Source organism: Mandrillus leucophaeus, unplaced genomic scaffold (genome assembly GCF_000951045.1).
Source record: "Mandrillus leucophaeus isolate KB7577 unplaced genomic scaffold, Mleu.le_1.0 Scaffold69, whole genome shotgun sequence".
Lineage (NCBI taxonomy): Eukaryota > Metazoa > Chordata > Mammalia > Primates > Cercopithecidae > Mandrillus > Mandrillus leucophaeus.
Window position 1 is genome coordinate 1,989,995 of NW_012107474.1, and position 11,236 is coordinate 2,001,230.

Genomic DNA, 11,236 nt, shown 5'->3' on the forward strand with positions numbered 1-11,236 from the left:
CCCCGAGGGCTCTGCCCTGGGAAGTCCTGCAGGAAGCCCACGCCGGGACACCCAGGCCAGCCCCCCAGGCAGAGAACAGAGCACAGGACGAGAGGGGGCCTGGGCCCGGCAGGCAGGGGCAAGGCATGCTCTTTCCTCCAATGGGGAGGTTTTTAGGGAGTCAGCTGCCACCATTTCCAGCAGCAACCCCTAGCGTGGCTGGCGGGGTACTGGGTGTTCAGCCAATCACAGGTAGGGAGCTCCTGGGATGGGGGGGAACCATCACGCCTCAACAGGACCAGCACGAAACAGACGCAGCCTACACGGTGCTGTGGGAACTAAGGCTCACAAACATCCGCAAGACACACGCAGGGCCGGCCACTCCGGCAAACAAAGTCACCCCGAACCTCGTGGGGGCCGCACTCCCTCGGCAGGGGGACCACGGAGGCGACAGGTGCTGACACCTCCGAAGAGCTGAGCTCCATTCCAGGGAGGGGCCGGGCCACGCCGCAGTCCTCCTGTTGGTCCAATTCTGCAATCACCAGATGAAGCTCCAGCTAAAGTTCTGAATCAGGAATGATGCAGCCATGAAGTTACAGGCATCCAGGTCACCACACACCTCACCGCCTTCAGGGGCCTGCGCGAAGCCAGTCGAGGACTCCGGTCCATTCCCCAGAATGTCAGCACCTCCGCCTCCCGTCACCAAGAAGGGGCTTCAGATACCTCATGGGGACCTACGATGGCTTGAGCTTGACACAGGTCCTCCTAGCTGCTTGACACGCTTTGGGACGCACTGGAAGGGTCTGCCAGGCCTGCTGAGGCCTCTTTTTGTCCCACCAGCCCTGCACCCACCCTCCTCCTGCTAGGGCCTGGGTCTTGGGTTAGAGAGTCACTTGAGGGCAGCCGGGCACGGTGGCTCACGCCTGTAATCCCAGCACTTTGGGAAGCCGAGATGGGCGGATCACGAGGTCAGGGATCGAGACCATCCTGGCTAATACGGTGAAACCCCGTCTCTATTAAAAATACAAAAAATTAGCCAGGTGTGATGATGGGCGCCTGTAGTCCCAGCTACTTGGGAGGCTGAGGCAGGAGAATGGTGTGAACCCAGGAGGCAGAGCTTGTAGGGAGCCAAGATTGCGCCACTGCACTCCAGCCTGGGCGACAGAGCTAGACTCCGTCTCAAAACACAACAAAAAAAGAAAGTCACTTGAGGGCTTCAGAAGCCGCTGACCCAGCCTGCAGCTCAAAATGAGGACAAAGGTGTTTCCATCCACCTTCACGGAGACGCTGGCTTCGCAGGCCGGTGGGCGAGGCGAGGCCCATGTTTTACTTAGGACAGGTTTCCCAGGCAGTACCCAGGCTGTGTGGGGGCTCCCCAAACACAGGCTTAGGATGGCATTCTCCCCTCCCCGTTCCCACCCACCTATCTGCCAGACACTGGGCTCGCCCTTGCTGTCCATCCCAGCACTGATGGACAGAACAGAGATGCGTGGGGTCAGTGGCCCTGTGGCACTGGAAGGCACATCCCACCAGAAATGGGCTTCCTGTTGCATAAAGACCAGATATGGCCTTGTAGTGAACTGGTGGATGGGAAGAAAGGAGAGGCTGGCATTTGCGGGTGTTATTCCCACCACAGCCCTGAAGCTGGGGCCCCCCAACAAGGCTTGTCCCAGGCAGGGGGTCAGGGATGGAAGGGGACATCTCTTGCTCGGGGACAGGGTCCTGCTTGGCTCAGACAGTGGGAAAACTTAAAAACACCTGTTTATTCTGCCAGAATTGAAAGAAAAATTCCAGGAAGAACTTTTTATTAATATAAAGTTTTAAGATATTGACCAGTCAGATCTAAATTACTCATTAAACTCTGTTTTAAACAAATGAACACACTGTGTTACAATGAAAGGCAGGAAAGTGGTTTTAGACGCAGATCGAAAACCAGTGTCTTCACGCACTGAGAACAGGAAACATTCTGCTCTGAGAACGAAGTGCAGAGTCGACAGGAGACACACATGCGACAGAAAGCCCCCAGCGGGAGTGACTGTGCACCCTGCCGGGTCGTGGGATGCCCAGGCAGTGGCTCGGACACAGCTGCCACGCTACGATGCCTGCTGGGCCCTGCAGGAACAGGGGGCACACACACAGCCCAGCCACGCACTGCTGAGCACGGCACAGGCCACACACACTGGCTCCTCCCACCTAACAGAGAGGAGTCGCACACTGAAAAAAGTCCCCTAGAAGGATGGCTCATGTCCATCCTACTGGGGGATGGACGCAGGGACCCGGCCCTGGCTCTGGCCTGGTGGCAACCCCTGCTGGTAGAGGCAGGAAGTACGCAGCTGGAGTCAGAAACTGAGGTGCTATCTATAAAAATTCCAAGATTCTGCCGGGTGCGGTGGCTCTCGCCTGTAATCCCAGCACTTTGGGAGGCCGAGTTGGGTGGATCACCTGAGGTCAGGAGTTCGAGACCAGCTTGGCCAACATGGTGAAACCCCGTCTCTACTAAAAATACAAAAATCAGTTAAGCGTGGTGGCGTGCGCCTGTAATCCCAGCTACTCGTGAGGCTGGGGCAGGAGAATCACTTGAACCCAGGAAGCGGAGGAGGTTGCAGTGAGCCGAGATCGCACCAGTATACTCCAGGCTGGGTGTTAGAGCAAGACTCTATCTCAAAAAAAAAAAAAAAAATCCAAGATTCCCATCTCCTTCCGCCTGAGACGGCCAGCACCTGCACCTGCCAGGCAGGAACACAGGACAGGCCCAGCTCTGCCCACGGCTACAGGGCCACAGAGGCTCAGGCCTCCTTCCCTGTGCAGGGAGTCCGGAGGGGGAGCGGCGTCCACCCAGACCCGCCAGGCCAAGCTCCAGTCTTCCCTGGCTTAGGGCTGACAGACTTCCGGGCAGTGGACCTGGCCTCCCAGAGCCACCCTACCCAGGGCCTGGGGTCCTTCTGGGCTCCCCCTCGGCCTGGTCATCAGCATCCGTCTGAGTGCTCGGTGGATGGACACGGGAGCCGGCTCTCCAGGGAGTCTCAGTGGAAGCCGCTGGCCCGGCAGCCAGAGGCGGTGTGGAAGGAAAAGGCTCAGCAGGCACATCCCTCTGGCGGCAGAGTGGTGTCGGGGGCCACGCAGCTCTCCCCTGGACTCAGAAAGCCAGGTTCAAAGTTCTCGTTTCCCTGTCTGCACATAACATGCTCTGCTCACTCACAAACTCCAGTTCCCCTGCTCTGGGCCCAGGCAGGCAATCCACAGGGAGCGGTGTGTGAAGGAGGCCCATGAGACCAGGCGGGCGGCAGGGGAAGAGACGGAGAGATTCCTGGCTACCCGGGCAGCACAGTACAGTGCGGCCACACGGTAGGGGCACCTCCGATCGGCATAAACATGGACCCTGCTGCCCCGACACAGGTGGCCCCGTAGGAAGGCAGGAAAGACAAGGAGAAGAGCTCCAGTCACCAGAACACTCTCAACCTCCTCTTTTCACAGTTAAACTAAAGAGAGAACGAGGCGGGAGCCAGGGCAGGTGGATGGGCAGGGCGGGGAGCTGCTTGGGGCCCAGCAATCTGAGGGCCATCTATACCACCTTCCCTGGCCGGCGCCCTCCCAGGGCCTTGTACCCTGCACCCTACTGCGGGCTCTGCCTTCTCTGACACCAGGCATGACAGAGGCCTGAGCGCAACCACATCGTTTTTATTTTCTTACCTCGGGTGGCGGTGGGGACTGTCACCCCAGGGCCTTGGCCTCCCACCTGGTGCAGGCAACTCTCTTGCCTGGTGACCTCAAGATGGAGACGTCCCTCACCTACTCATCAGCACGGCTAAGCCAAGCCGGCCTCCGTCCACGTAAGACCAAACGTTTCAAAACTGGCTCTAACGAGCTTAAGAACAGGACATGAAACGAAGCATCACGCTGTACCTGTTTACGTGTATTGAAAAAATAGCAGATGCAGATAATAACCTCGGCAGGACCAGACAACCATTTAAAATAGATTTTAGAAAGGATCCTATCGTGGAATTCATCCTTATGGTCTACAAGGAGAAGTTTGAAAAACTGGATTAAGAAAGTATTAAAATTCTGTACCCTGACAATAAGCAGGCAATGTTGGACCAATACAGCTCTCACCTTAAAGTAAATTCTTCTCATTATTTTGCATGTTATTAACTATGGAAAGTGAAAACAAAGATCAACTCTAATTTGGATCCAAGCCATATGGAAACCCACTGCCAAAGCCCATGGTTACCTTCCTGGATGAGAAATAGAAACTCAGGACCACCGGGGGCCTCTGCCCAAGTCGTGAGAGACGAACATGCCCGGGTGGAAATGGGCCGTGGGCAAGGCAGGCTCCAGCAGCTCTGTGGTGACAGCAGGCAGGCTGGGGAGGGGATGCCGGACACTTCCCATAGAGGCTGACAATTTCCACAAAAGCCCTGCACCCACAAAGCCACCGTCTACTCTCAGAAACCCCTGATGTCTTTCTCCTTAGTCACAGCCCAGGCCTCTCCTGGCTCGGCCGATACAGCCAAAGAAAACAAGAGAAGTTTCGGATTGCGCCAGAGAGCTCAGGATTTACAGGAGGCGCCTGCGGGGACCGCCATTCTCCTAATTCTTGCTTAATACAGGGAAGTCCAAGAACTAAAGCTGATGTGGGGACTCAGCCTCTGAAACGAGCTTCAAAGAACCAAGAATCAAAGCTTGCTCGCCAGGGCGCACCGCCCGTAACACCCACTGCACGGGCAGAAGGGGCCTGACACTGCGTTCTCACGCTGGGTTTTTCACCAGCTCACAGAACAGACATTCAGGTTCTCTCCCCCGTGCTGTATGTGCTCTTGGTGTTTAAAAAAAAAAAAGAAAAAGAAACGCTTTCCTGGTGGCTGGCAATGTGGCACACGCCACAGTCTCCACTTGGCAGTGAGGGTATTTCCAGCAGAAGGCCCTTCGGAGGCCCAGGTGGCTCTGGCGGACTCCTGCACTCACACAGCGGGAGGCCGCCTCCCCGCCAGGCTCTGGCCACAGCCTTCCTCCTTCCTGCTGGTGAGGCAGCGCCCTGCAGGGACCAGTGGCCCTGGGCAGCAAGGGGCCTGCCACCCGTGTCCTCGAAGCCAGGAAACATGGCTGGGAAACCTGTGTCTGACTCACTGGTTGCGGTGAGGCAGCCGGGCGCTCTGACACACACTCATGAAGACATTCAGAACGAACAGAGTGGGGAAGAGTGGGGACGGGGGTGGGGGGTTCCATATAAACCTGCATCTCTTCGCCTTAGGGCATTTTTCAACAAAGAATGCACTCCTGGCAAGCAAGTCTTTCTAGAAGACACTGGAATGGTCTCACAGGAGGGTGTGGGCTTTGGGAGGGGCCCGTCTGTGGGGAAGGTAGTGGGGTGGGGGTACCCCTTGGAGAGTCTGCTTCCTAGGAGCCCCATGGACCCTACTTCCTGCATCTCCCTATTTCTCTCCAGCTGTGGGTTCCTTGGGGACACAAACCTCTGCATGCCCCAGAGGTGGGGTGCAGGACTACAGGGGTGTGGTTGAAATCAAGGCAGGCCAGAGATAGGCACTGCTGCCTAGAGCTATACCTGGAGGGACCCCAAACTCTGGGCAAAGTGGGGCCAGGGAGGTCACTGCTGAGCAGAGGATGACGGGACTTGTCAGAGCTGGTGCTGTGGCCTCTGCCGCCACCCCAGCCTGCCCAAGGGCCTGGGAACTGCCGTGCCAGCAGGGGCAGGGGGCGGGTACCCCTCTGTCCTGTCTACAAACGCTGTGGCTTCATGTGCTGTCATGGGCAGCATGTGGCAAACATGCAGTGCTCCGCCTGCTGCAGCACGGATGATGGGAGCTTCCACAAGAAACCTGACGGCGTGGCTCTCTGGAGCTTCAGAGCTGCTCTCGGCCCAGCACGGACCTTACTGCATTAGCATCTTCCTCGTGTCGTGCAGCAGATTCCTGGAAGACGGCCATGGGCTACAGGAGGTCCTGCGGATACCTGAGAGGTCTGCGGACCGACTTGAATTTGCTGGGGTCTGGGAAAGTCCCTGTCGCTGCCCTGTGTGCGTTCGAGCAGGCTCACATCAACCCTTCCATACGGTGAAACAACAGCCTAAGATCTGAAATCCCCAGGGACTACATGAGCAGCACAGTAAGAAACAAAAGTTCAAGTGCAAGAACAAAGAGGCTATGATCAGAATGACAGTCAAGATATCTGGCAGAGTTCTTTCTGACCCCAACAGTTACCACCCAACTCCTTCTCAGAGATGCAAAGACAGAGGCCACCCAGGCCCAGTCCACGCGCAACATGGCCCCGCTGTGGTAGCGGCAGCCAGGGCCCACTCGAGGCTCCAGGCACAGCGGGCTCGGCCTCACCCACTCACCCTCCCACATGGAATGCCTCTGAGTTGGCAAACAGGGGCCTGTCTTCCTGGAGGCCCAGGAGCCTTGTGGGGAAGAGAGCTGGGTTTTCAGATCACAAATTTCTGTGACCGCTTTGTTGTTTTCACAAAGCACGACTGGCACATTTCACAATGAAGACCAGCAGATGCCAGACACTCATGAAAGAAAAAAATATCAAGTTTCGGTCATGGCTCTAAGGCAGACGTTACATGTTTTCACAGGGACAAACATGGAGACACCAACGCGCTGCGCGTCACGGGTGAGCGGCGCGGCCCTCACAGCACCGTGGCCTGGACGACGATCTCTGGGTCCTCGATATCCCTTTTGCTCTGCACCATCCGCAGCTCCAGCTGCATGGGGCTGGGCTTCACTCCTTCCCCGGTCTGGGCTGCGGGGCAGGCAGAGTTCCCATCTCAGAGGGGCTCCCACTGCTGCCTGCTGCCCCCACTCTCAAAGGCGACACCAGCAGGAGACACTAGTCACACCTTCGAAACCAGCACATGCCGGCTCTTCTCTCCCACCCACTTCAGGACCCAGGAGCCCACGCAGCCCACGCAGCCCGGCCGCCGTACCTTTTGCACACTGGATGGTCCTCTGCAGAACGTGGTGCAAGGCAGACACGGTCTTCTCACAGGCCACCTGCAGGGAGGAAAGACTTGCTGTGCCCCAGCCCACGCACGACACCCGACGTGTCCATCGCTGCCGGGAGGGGATTTCCAGTGAACACAAAGGCCATCCTGCTCTCCGAGCCACCGGGGAGCCAGCTCTGCCAGCACACGTGCTGAGTCCTGGAGGACAGGCCACGGACTGTCCACCACGGAGAGCCTGGAGGGCTGAGCGGATGCCTGGTCCCAGTCACCAGCTCTGGACAAGAGATGGCTCACAGAAGGGACAGCCTCGTGACCTGCATAGAACCTGGCAGGCAGCAGGAGCTTGGTAAGAGTGCCCAGAATTAACTCCTTATAACGAGTCTACAGGGGGAAGCGCTCCTGCCGAAAGCCTGGCCAGTCATCACTCAGTGATGCCTCAGAGTCAAAGGTGCTGGGGAAGCATGGCGAACTCGCTCCCTGACTCCACAAGCCTGGGCTGGCCAAACCCAGAATGTGACCTTGGGTGGCCCGGCAGCGAGGCCTCCCCGGGGCACCAGCTGGCACGTTTCCGCTGCTCTGCACCACCAATTAAACACGGCAGGCCTACTTAATGGTCCTGTTTAACTGCTCTTGAGGGGCCAGAAGGGACGGAATGAGGGGGCTGTGCATTCCAGCTCGGGGTGTGCAGAGGGCTAGTCCCATGGGAGGTGAAGGGCCTCAGTCCACCTCTTCCATTTTACACACCAGCACACTCAGCTGAAACTGACTTGTTGGGGAGGAGGTGTACCCTGGGGGACACATAGCCCCTTGAGGGGCCCGGCAAAGACAAGACAGGTAGAGCCACCTGCAGGTCCTGACCTCTGAACTCTTCCTTCCCCGGCGCATCCAACGGTGACAGAGGCGTCCTGTCTTCCTCCTGCCACTCCCATGGCATCCCCGCCCTGCCCCACATTTCAAAGGGATGGCAGGCCCCTCCCTCCTACCTAACCCCCCTGCAGACACAGCAGGGAGCACCCAGGGGAGTTTAGGGGGCCGAGCCCAGGGGCTGGAGACCACCTCAGGGCACAGCAGGCGTCTGGACAGTGTTGTAGGAAGACACACTCCAAAGGTCCGAGGACTCGGCTGACAAAACCACCCGCCAAGGCCACAATGCAACTTTGCCGCATGCAGCACAGGAGGTCACGAATCTGAGCGCCACAGTTGCAGCGAAACTCCTCTGTCCCCACTGAGCTGTGTGCTTAACCAAGGGACACACAAGAAAGGCTCACGAGACCCCACATCCCAACCTGCCATGCCAGTCGACCAGCAGACCCACTCTGCCCAGTGTCTAAGCAAGGCCACCCGATCTCCACAAACTTGTAAAGCAGGCAGACACCCCGACAATGCTGCAAAAGAGCTCTCCACACCTGCCTGGACCCCGTCCTCGGCCTCCCGCCTACTGTCCACACCTGCCTGGACCCCGTCCTCAGCCTCCCGCCTACTGTCCACACCTGCCTGGACCCCGTCCTCAGCCTCCCGCCTACTGTCCACACCTGCCTGGACCCTGTCCTCAGCCTCCCGCCTACTGTCCACACCTGCCTGGACCCTGTCCTCAGCCTCCCGCCTACTGTCCACACCTGCCTGGACCCTGTCCTCAGCCTCCCGCCTACTGTCCACACCTGCCTGGACCCTGTCCTCAGCCTCCCGCCTACTGTCCACACCTGCTTGGACCCTGTCCTCAGCCTCCCGCCTACTGTCCACACCTGCTTGGACCCTGTCCTCAGCCTCCCGTCTACTGTCCCCGATGGGCGGCTCTGGCCTTTCAGTCCCTCAGGTCACTGCCGTGGTCACACTGTGGGAAAGGCTGTGGGTGCCACTCCTCCGCAGCAGCCCCCAGGTCACCAGGACACAACAGCTCCATGCACCCCACAGCCCTGCGTCAACGCCAGGCGGACAGCATCTGAATTCAGGTGGGACCCCCGTGGGTCTGTTCTGACGCATCTCTCACCTGAGCCCCCCCCAGACTCTGATCATCCCTAGGTCCCAAATAAGGGGAGATGGGAGGCGATCTGAGGGTGACAGGTGCAACTCCGGAGCCCACGGCCCAGCTATTGCCCTGCCCCACAACTTGGGGCCGGCACGCAGGGCCAGGCCCTGTCAGCTCAGTAGGGACCCCCCCAGCAGGACTCTCATACCCTGCTCCCCACGAGGTGCCGTGGGAGTGGGCGAGGAGGGGAGCGGTGGTGTGGCTGACCTTGAGGTTATTGGGGTGCTTGTGTGTCCACGCCAGAAGCATGGCAGCAAACAGGTCCCCAGTGCCCACAAAGACAGCGTCCACCTTGCGAATGTCCATCCGGATGCGTTCCATCACCATGGAGCCAGCGGGATTCCCTAGCGGGAGAAGATGGGCAAGGTCACTGAGATCTGCCGCTCCTCTGCCAGGGCCAGCCTCCCCATCCCTGGTCCTCCCAGGCACAGTGGCAGGGAGGGTCATGGGGCAGAGCACATGGTGGCCTCGCTCAGGTTGCAGGGGCTCTGGGCCTGCATGGGGACCCCACCACCACCGCAAGGGAAAGACTGCAGCCTCAGAGAGCCACAGCCAGGCTGGTCTTGGGGGTCGCTGTGCAGCTCCCGAGAGTAACAACGGCGTGAAGAACTAGGAGACGTCTGCACACATCCAAGTGTGTGTGTGTCCGCGCATGTGTGTGCGTGCCCGCGTGTACGTGTGCCCGCGTGTACGTGTGTGTGTGCCCATGTGTATGCATGTGTCCGTGTATATGTGTGCATGTGTCCATGTGCACGTATGTGTGTGTGCCCACATGTGTGCGTGTATCCATGTCCACGTGTGTGTGTGCCTGTGTGTATGTGCAGTTGTGCCAATGTGTGTGCCCACAAGGCTCCCATGTCCAAACAGAGAGAGAGCGGCGAGGAGGCCACAACTGTTCTCTCGGGGCCATGGGTGTGAACTCGTGGCCACTAGCTTAGGGCATGGCCCCAGCCTTGTGTGTCATTTTCACACTGTTCAGAGAAAATCAACCTGGTGGTATCTGTGTAAAGAATCAGCACAGCTGGGCGGACGCGTCCTCCCAGTGAACTCAGGGACTCGGCCCAGCTTTGAGGGAGGCCTATGATGCTGGGCCCGTGGAAGCGGGTTCCAGCCAGGCCATTCATCAGGACCTGTGCGGTCTTGGGAATCCCATCCGACCTCCAAGAGCCTGTAAAATGGGGGTGTCATCCCAGTGCTGGGTAAGGCATAATTTTCATGCTACTGAACCCAAAACATTCTTGCAGCCCCAAAGGACGCCTTCCTCCAGGAAGAGCAGAGGAGGCCGTGATGCATAAGGGGGGCACTTACTCCTCCTCTGGCTCCCCAGGACAATCAGGTAGTCGCTGCCCTGCGGGGAGGGCAGGTCGGAGCTGGTGATGACCACGGTGTCAGGGCCCATAGAGTGCAGCATGTCCATCACCTGGCAGCGGCATGGGGAGCGTCAGCCACGCCGGGCACACACCACTCCCCCAGAGCCGGCCACACCCCACTCCCCTGGGGCCCGTCACACCCCACTCCCCCAGAGCCCATTCTCAATAGTGCCACTCCCAGAGGGGAGACAGCCACCTGGTCAGCCACCATCCTCCCCAAACTGTCAGCCCAAACTGTGTGGGTCCACGCAGGTGACTGGTGAGGGCCTCCCCCTTGGGGGCTGGACAGGTAAGTGGACAGATGCGTGCCTGTCCTGCAGCGGGGAGGAGCTGGCCCCTCTGTACGTTGGTTTTTCTGTAACTCTTGTGGAAACTGTCTCCACTGCACGGCTGCCTCAGAGCAGGCAGCACGCGTGCACACACACATGTGCTTCACACACACACGCACGTGAGCACACACATCCATGCACACACATGTGCTGTACACACACACATCCATGCACACACACACACATGCTGCATCGCCACCCAGCACACGACCATAGCAGAATCTGGACCCTGCCCCAGGGCCAGCTGACTCTGCAGCCCCAGGGCCCAGGACCAAGTCAGCGAAAGGCCCCCGAGTGGGAGGAGTGGCCGCTGCAGTGGCCCATTGCCAGGACCAGGCCCCTGGGCTGTGAAGACAAAACTCAGGGTAGGGTCAGGCTGTTCGGGAACGCAGCCCCAAGCACGTGGACTCCTGCTGCAGTCGGACAGCGTCCGCTCTAAAATGCATGTTGAAACATCGCACCCATGTGGCAGTATTCCGAGGGGGTCCTCTGGGGCGTGATTAAGTCACAAGGGCTCCCCTTTCTCTGTGCCTGATGAGAGGGCTGGAGGAAGCAGCATGGGGTCCTCGAG

The 11,236-nt window shown here is 58.8% G+C and overlaps 1 protein-coding gene and 1 pseudogene across 4 annotated transcripts in view; both read right to left on the minus strand.

The window, feature by feature from the left end:
• Window positions 1-257: 257 nt before the first annotated feature.
• On the minus strand, window positions 258-5,921 carry LOC105555587 (annotated as a pseudogene). Its single transcript, XR_001008497.1, has 5 exons — window positions 5,871-5,921; window positions 2,904-3,109; window positions 2,132-2,172; window positions 1,211-1,726; window positions 258-895 (listed from the first exon to the last, which is right to left on the minus strand). The product of XR_001008497.1 is annotated as an uncharacterized LOC105555587 (transcript).
• A 494-nt stretch (window positions 5,922-6,415) lies between these two features.
• Window positions 6,416-11,236, minus strand: part of PDXK (pyridoxal (pyridoxine, vitamin B6) kinase) — a 19,779-nt gene continuing 14,958 nt past the window's right edge. For 2 of the 3 annotated variants that reach the window (XM_012002535.1, XM_012002537.1), the window contains 4 exons: window positions 10,275-10,386; window positions 9,174-9,310; window positions 6,923-6,989; window positions 6,416-6,738 (listed from right to left, as the gene is read on the minus strand). In XM_012002535.1, coding sequence (XP_011857925.1) covers window positions 6,626-6,738; window positions 6,923-6,989; window positions 9,174-9,310; window positions 10,275-10,386 — 429 coding nt within the window. In that variant the 3' untranslated portion in view covers window positions 6,416-6,625. The remainder of the gene's footprint in view (window positions 6,739-6,922; window positions 6,990-9,173; window positions 9,311-10,274; window positions 10,387-11,236) is intronic. The other variant, XM_012002536.1, reaches the window with a different exon arrangement.